The 22,086-nt window shown below is 36.2% G+C and overlaps 1 protein-coding gene across 2 annotated transcripts in view; it reads right to left on the bottom strand.

The window, feature by feature from the left end:
* Positions 1-22,086, bottom strand: part of CNTNAP2 (contactin associated protein 2) — a 1,135,762-nt gene that overhangs the window by 491,055 nt on the left and 622,621 nt on the right. For both annotated transcript variants that reach the window (XM_068936036.1, XM_068936037.1), the window contains exon 9: positions 15,354-15,503. In XM_068936036.1, coding sequence (XP_068792137.1) covers positions 15,354-15,503 — 150 coding nt within the window. The remainder of the gene's footprint in view (positions 1-15,353; positions 15,504-22,086) is intronic.

Below are 22,086 nucleotides of genomic sequence, written 5' to 3'. Positions count from 1 at the left end.
TGACCTAGCTACATTGTCCTTTGTCCACTTTTAGTTCATTTGTGCACAGACCAAGGATACTAACTTCGCAGAGTTCAATAACCTTCATATTCCAAAAGTTATTTTGCCTCAACTTCTTCCCTTCAGCTTCCAAGACAAACTGAAATACAAACTGCTTATCAATAGGAATTATCTTTACCCTTCAGTTTTCTACCCTCACAAAAGACAAATCATTCTTTATGTAAAAAAAAAAAAAATGCAAGTACATACTGTGGAATAAAACAATAAATGCATTCTGACCCTCAAACTTCTATCTCACACAACTTATTGCCTTAACATTAGCATGACGTTAGGGGACAATAAGTGGTGTGTATTCCCTCAACCGCAGTGCTACTGTTAACATAGAAGTTGCTCAAACCAATCAGTAAACCTCGCAAGACAATCCATTAAAAAAAAATCAATGATTTCTGCAATATTTATTCTGTTTTTTCATCTATACAGTGTTCTCCTGATCACAGAGCTAAGCACTCTTCAATAATGCTTTGAGTAGGTTAATTAATGTCATTCTATTACAGTGCGAGAGTGAACAATTTAAGATTTTGAGTTTTCATATAATTTAAAGTGATATTTTAAATACAACATGCCTCTTTTCTTCCCCTAAATATTACTTCAATCTTCTATCTCCAGCACTCAGATTTTGGCAATGGTTCTACGAAACTTGGCAGAATTGGTACCTCACAAAGCCCAGAGGTAAAACAGTGGTGTATCCCTTTGCCACCCCTAAAGTTAAGCTTATTTCATTACTGTCTGATATACACAATACATACACACTGCATATTTAAAATGTTTTATGCTAGTTACAACCATCTATCAATTTGCAAATAAGATTCTGAGTTATGCAAAAACACGATTCCACATCTCTAAAAGGCCTAGAAGAAAGAAATATAATCTTAAATTCTACCTATCTTTGTAGGTTTGTGAAATACTGAAGTATGTTCCTTTCCCTCCCTTTCTAAACAATTGTTATTTAGTAGGCAGAAGAAACTCAGGAAATTTTATGTTAACTCTTTATTTTATCCCTGTTGAGTTGAAAAATTAGCTTTCCCCCCAGTATGAAAGAGAAGTTCTTCCTGTCTATTAGCAAAACAAAAATTACACTATTTCATTTTTATTTATAATGATTTCATCCTTGAACACAGGCCCATTATTAGATATTTTATTAATACAAATCTCTATCTATAATCTCTCTAAAATTAACTGCTTGTCAAAAATATATTAATAAGCAGGGAGATTCAGTCATATTACTCTTTCAGCATCTTTCATTTCAGTACGTCTTCAAAGCACATTCCAGGATGTGATATCTTTATCCCTAGTGGATAAGATGATGACTCTTTTGTAATAACACTAGTATTAATAACAATAACTAAAACTTTGATTTGCATCGTGTCATTCTCTCACAAATCCAAAATGATTCACAAATACCCTTTAAGGAAGTCTTGTGGTAAGTCTCTGAGATTGTAATTTATTAAAGTTGAACAAGTAATTTATTGAAAGGTATGACTGAAATGAATGTTTTCCTTAGGGAAAAAAGTCAGCAAATTGTTCATAAATGAGATCATAACATTCCTGAACTTACTTGTTATTGGAAATTATTTCTGAATTTCATCAGTGTGATGATGATGATTTTTTGTAACTTGTTGGCAATTTGCAAAATGAAATTGCATTACCAATTAAAAGTTCATTTTGTCCTGGTTTTATCCACTAAGCCTCATAGCATTGTCTCAGTTCTCTGATTGGGTAGTTTATGTAACTAATTAATATATCACAAATGGAAAATTATATGATGATATTTTTAGACTAATAAAATATTATTTTTAAATATATTTTATATATTATTATGTATATATACACACACAATTTGCAATTCATGATGACTGGGAAGTATGTAAGCCTCCCAAAAATGGGACAAGCAGTTATAAATGCTTTTAGATATCTAACCAACAGAGCTCAGATTTCAAACAGCATATTTGCTCATAGAAATCTTCCTTCTTTCATGCGGCACTGGTTATACAGCAGCTCAAATTTAAAATTTAGGAATGAACATAAAACACTTCCAGTAAATATGCAGTCACTGGGGCTGAAAATGAGCTTTTTGCAATTATTCCTAGAAATAAAAAATAGCATTTGAATGTTCAAGGAAAATTAATACAAAGGTATTGCAAATAGAGTTAAGTGTAAGGTTGTTCGTATCTGCATATTTTTTTCATTAGTCACCCCCAAATTAATACTTTTCACCCCATTTTATAGGTAGCCAAACTGAAGAGCAGAGGTGGCTTGCTAAGAGTCACATATTGACGTTCTGGAATGCACGGAATCCTCTGCAAACTGCTAGCTTCATTTCCCCCAGGTTATAGTTTTAGGAGGATAAAAGGGAAATTCACTTTTACCTTGCATTTTTAATATAGGCTGGAAAACAAGTTATACAAAAAGTAAAATATACAGTCTTAATCAACTCAGATAAAAATGACAATTAGTCACCAGAGACAATAAATACAAAATGATTCCACTATTTTATGGAAGACTTATCAGGAAACTTGAACTTCAGTGATGAACTATAATCACTTAAGTATGATAAAGAGCACTTGATTATAACACGGCATATTATAGAATAGCAGGGTACGTTAAATGAAGCACAGAAGCTTTGATTGAGGCGGAAACATAAAATATTGTAAAACTCCTGCAGATTAAAGCTTTCATCTAAGCTTGTTAAATGATGGTCATGACAACATGTGGGGGAAAAAAACGAATGGGATACACTCATATTCTGTCAAAAAATGTTTTTTTCATTTTTACTAGTGAATTTTTGTTCAATATATATTTTTATTGTAAAACCTATACATACAATAATCTAACTGCTAATTATTTTTATTTTAAAACATATCTATATGCTCTGATTTTTTCTCTGTTATTTTCATTACAAGTGAAGTTTTTCTGAAAGTCTTGGGTTTATGTTAAAGGCTAATATTGCACTCTATATATATAGATATCTATATATATATATAAACATACTCTATTTTACAAAGCAAGGACATTTTACCTATAGTTTGCAGGGTTCCTGAGATGTTGAAAGTTAATGAAACTGCAAATCAATAGATTTAGAAAGGAGAGTAACAGCCATTGTGATCTCTGGAACAGTTAAGCTCTAGGGCAATTCCTGAAACTGTTAATAATCAGATTCTTCTTGGATTTGCATTTCCGAAAGCAGTAAAGCAGAAAATTAGTATGATTTACACAACTCACTCAATTTCAGAGCATTTTCGTAAAAATAGTAGAAAAGAAAAAATGTTCTGTACCCTAAATTTTAAAAAGATGTTAGTTAGAAATAAATTTCATTAGGATCACCCTGAATGTTGCTAGTATTGAACCCTGCACAGGGTTCCTTTTCCGAGTTTAGTTTGGGAGGCAGCCCATCCGCCCACGTCCAGTCCAGTTTGTATCATTTGGAGAACGGAGGCAGAATCTGCATCTACACGGAAGTGCTGGAATTAGGAGCTCGGTACAGCCGATGCTATTTGGGCTGCCCAATCTCATGCCTCACAGAGCACCAACCGCTCCCACGTTCCTCCAGCTCACAACCAAGGTAAAGCATAGACAGTGGTCCAGCGGTTCCGGAAGAATGAGCAGATTCACCATCTATGTTAAGAATTTTCCTCTGCTTTAGCGAACTAAAGGTTATATCGGCAAGTCTGATCTACAGAGCTAGGTGGTAGGTTGCCACCACTTGGTCCTGCTACCTCACGTGAGGCTAGAGGTCCTCACAGGTCCCATGCCATCATACAACGCCCAGGAGAGCGCAAACGCTGGCTCAGGAGGGAACCCTTGGATAGGTCTCCCTGGCCATCAAGCACTCGCGTAGCCGATGGGGTAAGATAAGCAAAGTTGGACCCCACTCATGCAGCTGGCAAGCTGTGTCACATTCGGTAGGTGTGGATGGCCTGTTCCCGAGGCAGACCAGAGCCACGTCGGTGACAGTTGTCCAGACCGCCACCATGCCCAATTTATTATAATCGCCACTGGGCTATGGTGTTGAGGTGGGGCTGGAATGTGGGTTTGACAGTCAACTGGCCCCCCCTTTACTGCTGAAGCTCAAAAGGAGACTTCGACAGAGCGAGGGCAACTAAAAGTCACCGTAATCACTGCTGGGACAGCTGTGCACTTAGTTCTCCCAGTAGGGGTAGCTGGCGGGACCACGAGGAGGTATTACAGCCAATACAAGCCCAGTCGGTAACTAAGAGAGTCATATCTCTCTTAGTAAGAGTAACGGCATCACCCTGTTTACAAGAAATATTTTTCAAAATGGGAAAATCCTGATTGATACCGAAAATCAGGCAGAGTCTTTAAACAATTGGGCTTGATTTGAGAAAGAGTAGGGTAAAATGTAAGGGCTAGGACAGTTGCACAATAGTAACAATATACTGCGACTTCATTTACTAGCCAGACTCTTCCTTAAATACATCTGCATGAAGAACATAGTAGATGCAAGTGCATCTCTAACAGCAATATTGTAATGTCTACAACACTACCAAAAGATACTAAAATCATGAGAAATTTCTCTGGGAGTAATAAGTGATAATTTTATTGGAAAATTGCTGCGGATATCCTTAGTTTTAGTATTTTTCTCCTATTCTCCTAATCAAGTGTGACTTTTGAAAATCTGTCATTAGTGATTTTAAATAATAAGGGTATTTCAGATGTTAAAATATTAATTATGTAAAGTATGTATAAAAGATGCAAATCAAGTCAAATCTTTTGGGCCACGTGTCTGCTACCGGTGCTTGAAGATAGCTCTGAAAGACTTCAATGGAAAGCTAAAAAGACCTCACACAGGGCATAATCTGGTTCTCATACAAGGGCTTTCCTGTTGTAGTTGCAAGCATGGAACAGAGGCAGAACCTGAAAGCTTCACACTTCACATGCCTGTATGACATTCAAAGTATTGCTTCTACAGGTAGACAGTGCTAGCTATAGAGCTTGCATCCTCACTTCACCATCAAAATGTTGAAACAGTAGGTTTAGGCTTCTTTATAATATCAGGCTAGTTCCACTGAAAGCATTCTTAACATGCATGCAGTTACATTTTTATAATCGCGGGCACTAGCATGAGATAGGATTACAGCATGTTGCTAATATTTATAGGATTCCTGGAAAGACTTCACTGCACTTATAAAGACTTGTCCTACTTGACTTCTGTTGAGGTCATAAATAAAATAGTCTGTTTAAAAATGAGATAGGAATATATGGCTGACAGAAAGATCCATGCGCTTCTCCAAAAGAGTTAAGATTCATTTATTACACCAGCCGTATGATTCCTCAGTGACCTTTCTTCAGCATGTACTGAGATTTGCAGCATTCCATCTCCTTGTACCATCTCAAGCTTTTTCATCATTTATCTACAAAATAACTTGAGTCACTAACAGCATGAACATTGTTTACTCACACCATGATTTTTTAGATATTCAAACAATAAAAGATGGTATATTTTCCCTCTCACCCTTGTTTACCTTCTCTTCTCCTTTAACTGAGTTCTTAATAAGAAGCAATACTGAAAATACAATCAAGCAAAATCCAACAAGGAAAAGCTCTTATCAACTCTATGGAGAACATGGATCACAGAGAGCAAGTATAAATGAGAGTGTTTTAAAAAAAGTAAGAGGGTCAGATGCAGGCAAACTGGTTTTTTAAATGAAAAACATGGGAAGGAATGAGGGATATGAAAATCTCTTTTCAAAATTCCATTTGGTTTGGTTATGATGCTAGTGAAACTATAATACATAAAATTAAAAAAAAAATTTATAGAGATTAATAGAAAGCTTCCAACTTACAGCATCAAATATAAGAAAGAGTCTTAAAGAACAATATTAATGTGCTGGAATAAACTGATAATTTAAAAAGTAAGTATAAAGTGGTTTGGAAGTGCGATCAGTAGGAATAACGAAAAACAAATGCACTAAGCAGATGAAACATTTTCCAGTATAATTAATGCCTGCTTCTTTTTGAGGCCTCATCTACTTGGGAAAGATTTATAAGGGAATGGCCCTAGCATAAGTGTCACTAATGCCAGGCCGAGAACACTTTTGTCATTACAGACTAGAGCGCTAACTAAAGCACTTTTCCTGCACTTACACATACACACACACATACTGTTATTATACAGGCTTGTTGATTCTATAGGCTTGTTCCTATCGATAAATAAAAGTTTGTTTACTGAAGGATTTTTAGTCAGTAAGCATTAATAGTCACAATGCCGAACCTCACTTGGACTTGTAGGAGAAGATCATTTGGTACATAAGAACCTGTATGTAGGTCTCAGTCCAGAAGCAGAAAACCTGTAACGTCACTTCTCAGGATCAGTAAAGTTCCATGATACACTTGCTATCATGGGTGATGAACTCAAAGACACTAGGAGCATTTTTTATTGCCATGGTAACATGTGCAGTTTCACTTTCCTCCAGCATACAATACAACCCTGACAGTGTCGTATTACCCCTCAGAAGTGTTCTTTTCCTTCTCATTCATAAACAACAGCTTTTTTTAAAAAAAAAAGCTATACAGTTTGTATTTACGCTAACTGTCCACTTTCAGATAAATTGCTCTTAGACCAAAAGAAAGGACTTTGGCCATCCAGTAAATAATCTGAATGATAATTTGACAGGACTAGAATTAACAACCCATAATGTTCTAGTGGTCTCATTCTTTGCTGTTATCCAGCAATCCCCTCCTAAAGAGATCCTCAATATTATATACCCAGTACTGCGTTACCAAAATATCGTCCACCTCAAATTAAATTGGAAGTAGGCGTATTTTGACAGAGACAAGGTAATGTAATGCCCTTGAACTGACAATATACAAACTAGGGCAATAAACTAATTGCCGTTAACAGCCCATTTTGGAGATTTGTACATCTTCAGCTTGATATTTCACACTGCACTGTATTTTTCAGGTAAGTTCAGTGCTTTGCTGATGAGAAACACAAGCCTTGAAACATTCAGTTTCAACTTCGTAGTCCAATTCTGCCAATTTATGCAGGCAAGTTAGCTTTAAACCACTGGCTGTGAGATTCAATAAAGTTCTTTGGAAAGATATAAGCCTTTAATATCTACTTCATGATTTACAGAAGCATCATTAATAAGCTTTTCCGTTAGAGCCCTAGATTACCACTTTTATATGACGGGATTTGTTGTCTTCAGTGAAAGGTGATAATGACAAACTGGGACTGCAGGCGTGCAAGGATTTAATTGACTGCCTGCCCTAGACACAAAGGGCTTGTTCATAGAGTAGAAGCAGCAGACAGTAATTACAAATTTAACTGGGGCTCCAGTCAGGTTTCATATATGAACCATTATTTATAATCAGCACTGAGAACCATCCTCAGCTCAAACCACATCAGGTAGGCCCCTTATCTGAATAAGAGTATTTTTGCTCTGTCTCCCATCATCACATATACCCTATGACTAGAAGGATATTAGTAATTCACTCTCCAAAACAAACAAACAAACAAAAAAGAGTCTGAACGCAATATAGCCTATTTGATGGTACTAGGAACGTCTCAATTTTTGGAGGAGGGTAGGTGTGTTGAACTGTGGCTGTGGACAAGAAGCACATTCATACACCTAGAAGGGGGGGCCAGCGTACCCTCTGAGAACTAGAGAAAGTTGGAAGAAGTGCTATTCCAGGAGTATTAGTATAATTTAGGAATGTGATTATTTTCAAATACTGAGGAAGAATATGTATATCACTATACGCTAACTGTCCACAACAAAATTCAATACACACACACAAAGACATATTTGTGATTCCTAACACAATTAATATGCATATTATGCCTACAACCATGCAGCTAATTGATACTGTCTCGCAATTAGCACTGGTACATCCCTCTTCCCAGCATTCATTGCTTCTTGAAATACCTTCCCTTTTCTTCCTGTCAGCAATTTTTCCCAGCTACTCCTACCAGATCCCTGGAGCTTGGCCTCCTAAGACAATAGAGACAAAATAGGTGGAAGCATATTGGTACAACTGCCAGCTTTTGAGCGGTACAACTTTTGAGCGTCTCTCCAATAGCTCTGTTCTGGATGTTTCCTTCTCCAAAAGTTTCTGTTTTAGCAGAAGAGTTTCCTTTCCCTATGGAGGGCTAGCTGTACCATTTAGGGTATTCCTTCTGTTTCTAATTCCATTTTCTATAACATTCAGAGAGTTGATACAATTTGCTTCTGACTGAGGATCAGGCAACAATATGACTACTGTACTTAGTGAAAATCAATCATATATACACACAATTGGAGACAATAAAGTTCCAGTAGGTCAATTTACTGCTTCACATGTCCATGCAGATTTACTCTCTATGGTACATGTTTTCCTCATTCTTTGTTCTTTCTTGGTTTTAAATGTCAAAAAGAGAGAAGAAAATGCATTGAAAAATCTGTCATTTTCTTATCTGCTGCATACAGAGCTTTGCTTTAGTGCTTGCAAGAAAGGGCAGAGTAGAATACAGAAAAAGATTCAGTTCTCTTTTTTATTTTCTTGAGAAACTTCTAGATATATTCACTGTGGCTAACGTCTTCAGCTTAGCATGGAGATTTATGTTGTACAATAAGCAGAGCACATCCAAACTTTATTCGTTCATTTTTCAGTGGGCAGACATTTCTCATCTCTAATAGGCCTTTGCTGAAGCTGAAGTTACTCCAGAAAGACTCATGCTCCCTTATATCCATTTCTAAACTCATATTATCATACATTTGATTTCTTACTTGGTTTCACAAAGTGTCAGATTTCTGCCTGCACCTGTTTTTCTGTTGGAGATCAATCTATCTGTAGCGCTTCTGCTTGTCTTATTTTATACACTGTGTCGGTGGTTTGGCATATTGCTACATCACCAACAATACTATTTGCACTACTGAAAATTAAGTACAGGATATTTGTATTATTTTATCTTCTTATTTTGGTCTCATTTGTCAAGTATTCAAATTATTCGAACACAGAAACAAAACTTTAAACATGATGAAAAGGTATAAATTTCAAAGAGTAACTCTTGGAATTAACGGGCAACGTTGATCGAGTCTGCTTCCTTCCATTCTGTCAATTGAATAATAGGAGTGTGAATTCAGCTGTATTTCAGTGTTCATGGCGGAAGAGTGCAAATGAGATAATAAAGAATTTGAATCATGTTTTAAATAGCTGAGTGAGGCTTCTGTGACCATAATTGCCTTTTTTTTTTTTTTTAAACTTAACAGTGAAGATAAACAAAGATCCAAAAAGAAAAGTGAAAAAAGAGTAAACAAACCCTTTCCTTGCTTTGCTCAGGTTTATACATTCTGTACATCTGCACTCTTGGTTTATGTAGTGATTTATAAACGTTCAAAGTTTAACAACCCAATGCATGAGCACAGTTAAAAAATACAGCCCCTTCCAATTCTTTTTCTTCCATTTCTTGTGTTTCTAATTATTCTGTAGGACTGACCTTGGAGATTATCCTAAGATAAATGATGAAGATACTCAAAATCACATGATACTCTAGTTTATTTTGAATTTGCATTGTGTTCTCACTGTGGATTTGCTATGAGCTTACAGCGGAGCTGTGATCACTAGGATAAAGATTTCAAATCATGCCAAAAGCACTCCTCCTTCAGGAAATGCAACTTTGACCATCACGACTCATGGCCATATATGTAAAAATAAATTAGCACCAAAATTGGAGCCCTAACATATTCAAAATCTGATCAACATACAGAAATGTAAATATACCCCACCATCATTCTCGATTACTGAGGTATGAGAAGCTGCAGACTCAAGGGAATGATGTCAGCAGGGACTTCAGTACAATTTATTAGGGAACAAACGTCTTGATTGGTCATTGGTTGCATCCCTTTCTTTTTTCATGTAACATCTAACAACTCAGCTTTGGCTTGCTTGAACACATACAGATTTGAGCTAGGAAAAAATCACATGCTTCCTTGCTATCTGATACATATTTTAGATTCAGATATGCTTTTGCTTTAGAAATTCCTGCAACTCCTAGAAAACTTTGTCATGCCTATAATAGCTGTTAATGACTGGTTCTAACAGTGGATAAAATTGTATGTACCCCATCCAAAGGCTTTTGATGTAGATGATGATAGGTTTTAAGAAGGAAGGATTCACACACGGAATAGCTCAGCATGTATAAAATAGAGGAAGGTGTTTTCTCTCTTTACTTGACTTCCCTCTCTTCCCCTCCCTTTGCACCTCCTCTAATCGTAGGGGACTTCAGACCAACCCAACTTTCAGAAACGAATGAATTCTATTCCAGGACCAAGATTGCATATAGAGTGCATTTTGTATAGTCATACAGAAGGGAAGGAATTACTACACGCCACAGACTGATGTCCCATAGGAAACCTACTGCATAGTCCATTCATCTTCGCTTGTCAGAAAATAAAGGCAGCACAGTGGATTGACAGATGCTCACTGCATACCTTTGTTCTCACTGAAGATGTACCACTCATACTAAAAACTCTCCCATGTTTAAGCCAGTGCAGAGGATAGGGAAAGGAGGGACAATTAAAAAGAAATCCTATAAACTAGAAATAAGTCAAAGTTATGTCTCCAATCAAATTATTTCCTCTAGGCACTAGGCAGCTATTAGGTGGTTTGGTGCAAGCTTAACATGCCTCACAAAAGCCCCTTATCTCCAATAGTGCAAATGAGGTTAATGAGGTTCATTTTCACTGTGTGATTCACTTCCTCTGTTCTGCCCTTCTGTTTCATGCATATAATTGGAAACAACAAAGAAATATCATTCTCCAGAGCTTAGTAGGGAAAGGAAGTTCACTTGTTTCCAAAAACCCAAATCCAAGAAAAGCAAGAGAATGGAATTAAAAAGAATGAGGATAGAAGAGTAGGAGAATGAGGAGAAGAGTTATACAGTAGGGCAGTCGGCAATTAGCACCTACCCTCCCAAATACACCAGCGCACACTCACAAAATCTACAGAGATACCTGATCTTTAACATAGCTTTCCCTAACTCATAGATTTGAATAAAACATCATTGCTGTCTATCCCTTAAGAGGATCTTAGCGGTGCTGGGAGACAGCACACAAGAGAGGCACAAAGGAAGCAAAACAGAAAGTCTGTGGGTACAATGAAAATTATTTCTTCTCTCGCGGAGAAATAAAGAATCCTCTTGTGATTTACTGCTGTGTTTCAAAACTAGAAAAGTTAGCTCTATGGGCACAACTCACAAGAGATTCTAATTTCCAAATCTCCTTTATTCAAACATTAATTGTTGTATCCACTGCAAAAATCCAGGTTTGGTGGTCAAGGAAGAGCATTTGTATCCAAATAAAAGGACAAAAGGAGGATGAACCAGTACACATTTAGGAACAAGTTCAAAGATGCAACTCAGGTAAGATTTTTCCAAAAGGCTAACTTTGCTCAAAATAGTACCTGAAGGCTGCTACTAGACAGGGAGGTTGAAAAACCAGGCTCAGTATACTACTCCACGCCTGACCTAGCTATTCTACTTCCTAACCACTTCAACGTCTGCGCAGTGTTTGTCTTGCCATTACTTCACCCATTTGTGCGCACAGAGGAAGTATTTGACTTACAGGGCTTGTTCCTGCCAAAATTTCTAATTCCAAGAAGACATGTACAACCATCTTGCATCTCCACGTTCTCAATATTATTTAGGTAGCTATATTAGATTGAGTTATAATCAAGTTCTAATCAAAATGTCAGGAGTAAAATTAAGGATTTTTTGGATATCATTGAGAAGCTATTCATGTGAAAGTCAGTGTAATCTTTCTGATTTGCTTGGAATATTCTATCATTACATTTGGCATAGTAACGTTATCCTTGTCCACTCAACCCTTAATCCACTCCTGATTTTGATAGAGTGGCCACTTTACTATAAAACTAATATCATGGGATACTGCTAGCACAAAGTTATGACAACAAGATATGAAAATGCTCATTTTTAATGGAAAATAGACATTGTCTCCAAAATTCACATTAAAATGTGGTACTTCTTTTACAGTAAAAGCTATAGCAATTTTCACAGAAAAGGTCTATCTAGTGTTTGCCTTACTAGGAAAAAAAAGGTCTATCCTACTTTGAAGCAGTACCCATTTTGTAATTACTTTTCTGTTTAAATTCTACAGTATGTATTTGTAAAAATGTTGTACTGTAGTGCTGAAATACCACCTTGAAACCTTTTGTTCAGGAAAGAAAACACCATTGCCTATAGTACATATTTGCTATACTGTCACCAGGAGACCAAAACATAAAGATACTTATTTTGAAATGTCACCAGGAAAAGCTTGGAGCACCAAAACTATGCATACTGTGGCATCTCTTTCCAGGATAAAGTAGACAAAGTGAAATTAGAAGAGCATATACTTTCAGTGACTTCTGGAAATGCTGTACAGGCCTTCCCATTACACATTCAATGGACTGAGCTTTCTCAGGATTTTGCAAGTGAAAGATCAATAAATTCAGCAGTGGGCTGGGAAGAATATGACATTAGTATCTTTAAAGCTAAGCATTTAACTTCTGCATTTGTGATATATACGTTTGGATTTTAATTTAAAAGTGTCTAATAGTCATAATACCTTTTAACTAATGTACTCTCATCTCAGTCAAAGAAATCCAGTGAATTTCTTTTGACTGTGGAAATTTATGATCACCAAGGATTGGTAATTCTTTTGGCTAGACATCCATCATTTTGCAAAATACAAATGTTCCATCCCCTGATTTCAAGAAGCAATTGTCCCTTTCCTAACCAATTGTGCATATTTGCAGAGAAATACATTTGAGACATTATTATCTGAACTTGCTCCTAATGAAACTAATGAAAATATTTCATTTGAGGACAATTATGAAGTGGTGCAAAAGTTTGAAGTTCCCGACTCTTCTCAATTCTACATCCTCCAGCTGCAAACAATCTTTATTAAATAGCCACAAATTGGAAAGTTTATATAGGAAAATAAAGAGGAACACATATACATACAGGGAAAAGAATAAAAATACTTTTGTCTCATAAAACGCAGCTTGTGAATCAAAAGATCAGGTTTCTAACTTGCATCCAAAAGAACTGCTTTAAGTTTCAAGTAATTTCTAGCCTATATGCATAAATATATGTGTGTGTGTGTGTGTGTGCGCGCGCACACGCGTGTGTGTAAATTCATATTAGAAGCATACTAAAACAAATGAGTTCCTCAGATCCAAGTCAGAAATAAAGCTTCCTCAGATTCACAGCTTGGGAGAGTTAAAATTCAAAAATACAGTGCTGCAAATACAGACTGCTTATTCATAAATAAAATGGGACATGAAGGTTAGAACATGGCTATTCTTTTGATACATCTTTAGAAGAGCTTCAAAGTATAACAAAGAATAAGGAAAAACAAAAACACATATAGCTTATGCAAAGGGTCCATATGTTTTGGTGAACAGACGTGGAAGTAACACCTCAGAGAATTCATGACTGACTTTCATAGCCCACCAGAACAGTATCTACATGCACATTTTTATGGAAGGTTGGTGGAATTATAAGGTGCAGGTCAACAACTTAAACAGATTTCAGTATCTAACTAAAATGACACTGAATCAACATGTATTTTGATTGAGAAAGTATAGAAAAATCACCTGAAGAATCTTGACAATCTATCTTCCACAAGCCAAAGAGTGAGAGGTAAAAGACCTTTCAGAAGAAATCAATCTCTCTCCAGAAATGTAGTAACGGTCTGGATTTCACCAATCAAGATTAACAGAGTTTAACATAAGATCTATAATGTATGGCATTTCTTTTTATTTTTTCTGCTTAATAACTTCATTTAATAAATATTCTCAGCTTGTTCTGACAAAGTGAAAGCAGTATGTTTTGATGAGAAAATTTTCAGTCTCTGGCATGTGGCAACGGTCTACGCTAGAACTCTTCTTTAAGGTCATATGCTAAAAATCCTATTTAGGATAGCTGAATTCAGTAAGGATACCAGAAAAGATGAACATTGCAACAATAGGGAAGTTTACCTTTGGTGACAGATTGACTTTAATCTGGTAATATTTGCATTAGACTGCGTTATCGTCACTGCCACAAGGATACAAGTTTCCTAGAAGTGTGTGGCATCACTATCTGGAGGATTAGAATCTATTCTTAATTAACTATATATTAGTTTTGCAACACTATTTAAACACTAATTTCCATATGTATTTTTAATGATTCCACTGATAGGAGATAATGAAATGAGAATAACCTTGAAAGGATTTTTATGCTTTCTACTTGGGCACTTCAAATCATAACTCACTAACATTTCCGTCATGTCAGTAATATTATGACTATTTATAGTTCTGCACTTATATTTTGATTAGTTATGCAGCTTGTAAATTTGAAATAATCAGTTTTCAATACTGATGAATTCTACTCAAAAATCATCTCAAAATTTGCATTCTCTGTCTGAAGCTTTCATGGGCAACCTCGCATATGAGGGACAATTCAAAGGTATAGCTTGCAACTCTTTCTGCTCTTACCATTTGACCTCACTGAGAATCCTGCTTGAACAAAGATTGCAGATCATTGCTGAATCAGATGTTTTAAAAAACATGGCTAGCAGTACAAAAAAAACATATCTACACCTCGTTTTGAAAACCCTTAACGGCCTTGCCCTATAAGATAACACAATAGTGTATCAAAAATATCTTCTGGTATGCTAAAAAGGCTTTTAAAATTAAAAAAAATCCTAATTTCTGTTGGCCTTTTGACTTTCATAAATGCTAACATGGGAGAACAAGAGCAATAAATATTCAAGCCATAATTGGCAAGAACTCTTTTACTATATGGACTACTAATGGACTACAGTATTTAGCAAACTAAGGCTTTAATTCCCGGAAGCTTTCAGTAACACACAGTCATGACAACTCTTAAAAAATCAGCACAAGCTTAAGAGCTGTCCGGACAATAATATTTGCTGTCTTTGTGGTTCCAAACTTGAAGTCTCTCTCCTTAGTGCCATTTAATGAAACTACTCATATCAGAAGGGTACCTTTTTAGAAAACGGTCTCTGAATTGTCCAAATAAGATTCGGGAAATCATTCCAAGTTAGATTACTTCTTGTACAATAGTTCTGAGATTTTTTTCAAGGATGAGGAGGTAGGAAAAAAACTTTTAAAGTAAAATTAAGTTCAGTATTTTACTTTTTTGACAAGCAGCACCCCAGCCATTTTAGAAGCTCCAAGTATTAAGATCTATGTGCACCAAATAAATTACATCCTGAGCTGCACTTCACCTATTGCATAGATTAAAAGAGAAGAGCACTGTGAATGGATATTTGTTCTGATATTTTTACCTCCAAAGAAATATTTCTCTCCTGTCTTAACTTGCAGAGGGCTGTTTGTTCGAACGGCTGAAGCTTCATCTCCATCAATGGTGAGGACAGCAAAATTTTCCTTAGCTAGGAATCGAACTTCATGCCACTGCCCATCATTGAGACCAGAGCCTATGAAGAAAGAAAACATTGGAACATTTTATTTAGTCCAATATTTATTATCTTTAAGCATTTATTGCATCTCTCCCAAGCTCATTAGGTAAGGTCTAATGAAGCCTAATGAACATGTAGAAATGCAGAATTTCACTGTGATAATAAGATATTATTATTAAAGTAATTTTACATAAAAGTTAATGTTATCATCATAAATACAAGCCCGGAAACTACCAAACTGTCCATGTGGTCAGGTATTATTTCTGAATACAAATGTTATCACTCACCTTACTCATCAAAAGGCCATAGTCTACGTTTCACTAATGAGGAATATCCCTTAATTGTTTCTACAACCAAGTTCAAAAGGAAAATATATTGATTCATCTATTTAATTATGATGAGTAACAAGCCGACAGGGCATATTGTGCTTCTGATTGCTGCTTCTATCAAAAGGTGATGCTTCCAAGATAAAGGAAAGGAAAAAGAGAAGGGGGAAAAGCTTACATGGAAGCCTAATTCACGGCTAATCCTGCCATTGGGATATGTGGCTAGTCATGGCAAATGAAGACTTCATCACAGAGCCACTGCGAATGTCTGCCAAAAACCTTAAGCTTAGGGGAGCACCATCCTCCCTATACTGGCAGCAATGAAGTATCTGGATCCGTTCATTCATTCAGGTCTTCTTAAAAGAAAGAACTTACATACTTCTTGTCTGCAGCAGCTGGCAGAAAGCCAGGTGGCTGAGCATGTCAGGCTGGCATTTAAGAACAGCAAAAGAGTACTGACTTGTTCTTAAGTTATTATCATTACTGTGCAGGTGGGTTACTTTGGATAAGCAAATAAGTAGCAAACTCTCTAGTAAAACCTAATTCCACCTTATAGCACCTCTCACAAGTAACATTTTTCTCCATCTACTTTCAGGTGCTAAGTCACATTAGCAAAATACGATTTGCCACAATAAAGTACAATATAGTGCAATAAGCGGTTTCTAAAATTAAATGGGATGCATAACAGTATCAGAAGTATAACGGAAGATGACATCTCAAAGCATTCAAAGGAATGTTATCTATCTTCTATGAACAATGAATAATATTCATGGCAATCATTAATACCAGATATACCTAGACATACAATGAATATTATTTTCCCACTGCTTCCATGTGTTTGGCTAGGAAATCAGATCAAGTCCTGATAAAACACCGATAGTGTTATATCTTGGGATATTCTTTTTTTGTGAATAAGGGTGTGTCGGTAAGAAATGCTGCTCCGAAAACATGCTCAATGTAATAAAAGAAAGACCTAACACACTAAAAATCAGGAAGGCTTTCTCTCTGCTTGTGAGCTCATTTTCCACTTTCACTAAGCTTAATAGACAAACAACAAACAGAAAATGCACATCATTTCAATCCAGGTAAGATTAATTTCTATAGCTAAAAATAACTCATGAAGGAAAAGGAGGAAGATGAACCTTTTTTAGTAGTGTTCCAAATCCAAATTTTTGTAGTAAGTGTTACTACAACTGAAGTTCATCAGAACATAGTCAAAAACCCAATTTTCAAGCTTGAGATGACCTATCATTAAAAAATTTGCATCAAGACAGTTTGTATCATGGCATTCATTACTGCCATGAACTGAATAGCAATATTTAGAGACTTCTGGATAAAACTAAAACTCCACTATCAAAAGGCATGAAAATGGCAGCACAGGCTGTTCACATGTGAGTCCATATGTCTATATCATTTTCTGCAAAGGGGGAATATTCAGTAAAGAAACAACAGAATATTGAACAAGAAAAGTGTTAGCATATCTTGTACCACCATCTCTTATTATATCAGAACATAAGCCTTTGTACCCTGACAAACTGCAACTAGAAAAAGTATGTCATGCCTTTAGTGGCTTCTTCTATTTATGCCTGGCTCCCACAAGCATGTGAAATTTCACTAGTTTCCTCCTGATTTTGGATTAAATAGGCAGTACTATCTGATGCATTGCCATTGCAAATTTCTCTCCTTTACAACTTTCCCGGCAGGAACTTTTAAGGTCACTACTTTTTGGGCTCTGATACGTTTTTTAATTGAAATCATTACCTAACAGACAAAACCTTCTAGCTAAAATCTTCCCTACGTTCAATTCGTTGTCTTTTAAACACATTTAGACATAAACATACACAGATAACTAATGAAGGTAAAGACAGATGAATATGCTATTAAATTGGGAGTACACTGTATTTCTTGTAATAAGTCCTAGTTTGCCATCATCATCTCTTGAAGAAATTCCTTCATAAAACAAAGAATTGATGTTAAGAGTAAGTGAAGTGTTTTAAGTGGAAAATCTCAGAGGATGCAAAATACTCCTGGTTACTTTAATTTGCATTTTGTGACTGCATACTTTGGCCTGCTTTGTAAACACTATATAAGCTAGTCTCATAGGACTCATTTTCTTCTTATATGACGTATTTTAAACAAAATTAAAACAGGGACAGGAAGCATGCATCCAGATTAAAGAACCATAGAATTGCTCCTTGGCTCTTTCTCTTTCTCATATTATGTCACTATTTACTGCTGTGTGCTTCACTCCCTGACTACTCTTTACCAGAGAGATCATTTTCCTCTCTTAGGAGGAGTGAGATATAAAAAAAGGAGAGAAATTAATTCAGCTCACTTTTTCACTGAGTGAATAACGTAACTATTGTGAAAAGAGAGACATCACTTCCATCACAACCAATTTGTGAATTGGAGCCCTTCCACACTTTTTTTCCATTGGAAACTATCTGTCCAACTCAACACGGATTTGTGCACGACTTGGGGAGTCTCAAAACATTTCATTAAAGCACAAAAACTAATGATGCTAACTGCTGCATTAAGAAGTGAAAAAAGGTGTGCAATGTACCACTCTAAGGAAACTAAAGTTATTTCTAGCTAATATCTTTAGCGTGCTCTCCCAGCATGCAGTCAAGGGAAGACAGCACAGCTCACTAGCACCACACTGAAAAAGTGCGCAGCGCAATGACTAAAGGAAAGAACCAAACGGGGAAGGGCGGTCAGTGATGCTGACCAGATTGAACAGAAATCAGCGCATGAGGAGGGCTACAGGTTACCATCAAAGCTTAATTTAATGCATTCTCTCCCTGTACACAGCCTCTAGCAAAATATACTAAGGGGACACACAGCTGTCTACAAGCTGCTTGCAAGGGGTATAATTGGAGAAGCACTAGTATTTTGCCAGTACTAAAAATATTTGATGCTACAAATCTGCACTGTTCCTGACACTTCCTGAACAACCACAGTTTCTGTTTTATGAAATCTTCACTGTACTGGTTACAAAATGATCACCAGTTAAGGCTACCTGCATTAAGCACCCAGATGGATCTTTACAGGATGACAGGGCCATTCTGAACTGCTATGACTCCAGTTGCCACAAATACTCAGTTGTAATTTTACATTTACAATATTTCTTGCTGATACATTTTTTCCATGGGGTTCTGTAACTCTTTCGCTATGGAGGCTAATGAGGACAGTTCATTTGCACTCAGCAAGCCCTCACTGTTGCATTTATGGACTTGTGCTCCCCAGCTGTGTGACTGAGAGCATCTTTTTCTCTGCCACAGTCTCTGTCTGCTTTTTATTTGCATGAGTTCCAGGGGCAGTAGGGTCAACACTCCTTTTTTCACGTGAAAATGCTCCATTTCCAGCAACTTACACTGACACTGTAATACACAGTATATTCTTCCATAGGGGATAAGTTTATAGAGTTGCGTGACCTATTTTAGTGTAATATTTTATTATCTGCCTCATGAATATTGAGAAATGACTTCTGCTTACACTTTACAAAAATCAAGTTTAACCAAGATCCTTCCCTAAATCCAAGCTGAATAGTAAGTATAGAATATAGTCCTTTCCACCAGAAGAGTATTCAGTTGGAAAGTGTAGAGTGTAGAACCTCCCAAGTTCACAAAGATGCTTTCTCTTTACAGTTTAATCTCTTTCATCTGAGACTATATGTACATTTATTTACCTTCTTTTTTACTTACTGTAACTTTCAGGTAACCAACTTGAGGAAAAAAAAAAAAATAAAGAGTATATTGCTACCACCACAAATTCCTTGCTGACTTTCAGAAAAGCTGGTTTCATATGCAAATTAAATATGTTAATGAAATGCATTTTCCCTATCTAGGATTTCTTTTTAAATTGCATTATTTTAAAAGTAGAACTCTTGAGGTAGGCACTTTGATTGAACAAGAAGAAACAGATGTTTTTCTTAATATGGATGTGGAGGAAGGACTGGATTAATGAATACCAAAAAAGTACGAGAGCTTACTACATAATGGGGAACACAGAAAGATAACAGCTGGTAGAGTTATGCCTCAAAGAAAACTACAGTAGCAAATATTCTCAAATTCCTCTACAATTAATCCAGGGGGATCAAATCTGACTGTTGAAGGTATTGATCCATGCAGTGGCTATTAATGAGTGTTAGATTATACAGTCTGCTCATATAAAGGGGCAAAATTCTTCTGAAGTCAACAGCATAGCATCTGCTACATCAGAACAGAATCTTGTCTTAATTTTGATATATAACTGATACCCAAGATTCTGTTAAGAACTTTAACGTTTAAAAATTAAATAGGGAAAAATTGTATCATTAGTACGCTATGAAGCACTGAAGCAATGTAAAACTATGTTGCTTCACCCAGCTCTTAAATTCTCCTTGCTGTAGTAGATATTTTACACTGTAATTTCTTATAAATTCTTATTAGGAGATGAAACCCACAATACTCAGGAAAAAGAGAGTCCTGGCAGGAAGAGGGAGCAGACACACAATGAAGCCTCAGAGGTGCTGGAAACAGCAAGGCTTTCTTAGGTATTCACTAATGACGGTATGAATTTCCTGCGAGCCAGGAGGCCAGCAAAAGTTGCTGTGCTGAGGGCCAGACCTACCCTATAAGAGGCAGAAGGCAATGGGACAGAATTGTTTGCGATAGCTTTCACTTTAACCAACCTCATCAGATCTAAGAATTCTCTATTTAAAGATTTACTTTGTTCTAGTTTATACTTCATTAAAATGTATCTTTGTGATTCAAATCCCATTTGTTGTTTTTGATGAGCTCACTTTAAGGAAAAGCAGTAACTATTTCTGCTTTAAACTCTGTCTCATTCATGCCTCAGCCTTACACAGGTGAATTTGTGGCATTTCACTGCATTTAGCACGGAACTAAAATGAGTGAAAGTGAGTGCTGAACAGATTAACTGTTTGTATTATCTTCACAGAAATGCAAAGAGGGCATAAGATACTATGAAGAAATGGGCTAACAGCGTAGGTAAACACATGGAAAAAGATGACTGAACAACTATGAACGTGTGCGTTCTTGGAAGTGACACGGAAGATCAGGCCTTAACAGATACAAAATTTTAGCAAAGTAAGAAAGGGCACAAGCAGAAAAAGAGGATGCACCATCTCCTTGACTTAGGCAGAGTTATATCTGTTTACTGGTGCTAAGGATTCTCTAAGGAAGCAAAATCTGTCACACAGGCAGACTTTGATGGTTTGGCTGCTTTGCTGTGGAAGAATTAAGCCCAAAACACAAAGGCCTTTCTCTGGCTTGAGCTTAAGTATAGGGGATGACTAGAAGGGAGAAGCTTCGAAACTGCAGATGTTTCATATAAGCCTGCAGAAAAAGCAGTTGAGTAAGGTGACTAACATCCCGGCGCCATCCACTAATGTGTTTTATCTGAGGTTGGTATGGTAGTTACTATTCCTGCCTAACTGCTCACTAATTGAATGCAACTTTCCAACAATATTTTTGACTAGAAGAGAATGAGCCAACCATACACTGAAACATTCACCTGTTTTCAAATGTACATCTACATTCTCCATTAAAATTCTATCAGAAATTGAAAAAAAAAAAAGACATCACCAGGATGTAATTTTGAGGCCTATACTTTTCTGTGCTTTTCTAATCATATTTTTAAACTGGAAAACAAAAAACAAAGCTCTTGCTACGGTAACATTATAGATGGTGTAGGGAATAAACTATCTAAATACATAATCTGAAGAATTCTACTTTAGCACTGATGGTTCAGAAAAGTCCTTTTCATTTTTAATTTTACTTGTTTTTCAGCTATCCAAAGGAACAGGAAGCTAAAATAGTGGCAAATGCAGTCTTTGAAGGGATTTTACCAATAGCAAACTCTGTTCACCAACAAAAACAAAAGAGTTATGACAAATTTTGTCTTCACATTTAAGCTTGGAATTCCTTTTTAAGGTCAGTGGTTGCAATCATGCCAAAATTTGGCCCATGGGTGATATTTTATTTATACTGAGGTTTTCCCGATAAGTGATTGCCAGAAGAAAAAGGTGAACATTTCCATTTAAATAAATCTCTATCCTTTGTACATATAAGGTATATAAAACAACTACAATAGTGGGTCATTTTCCTATTTCCATATTTGATACTGCTGTGCAGTAAACTGAAAATGCAGCAAATGCATAAAACTACAATGTTCGAGGCTCTTTACAGCATTCAAAGCTATTCTTATAATAGGTTTGACAACTGGTGATTTCAGTGAAACGGACCATAAACTTGGCAAATAATGGTCAAACT

Source organism: Struthio camelus, chromosome 2 (assembly GCF_040807025.1).
Source record: "Struthio camelus isolate bStrCam1 chromosome 2, bStrCam1.hap1, whole genome shotgun sequence".
Classification (NCBI taxonomy): Eukaryota; Metazoa; Chordata; class Aves; order Struthioniformes; family Struthionidae; genus Struthio; species Struthio camelus.
Note: the sequence above shows the minus strand (reverse complement) of the source record. Positions and strands in the feature narration are given on the sequence as shown.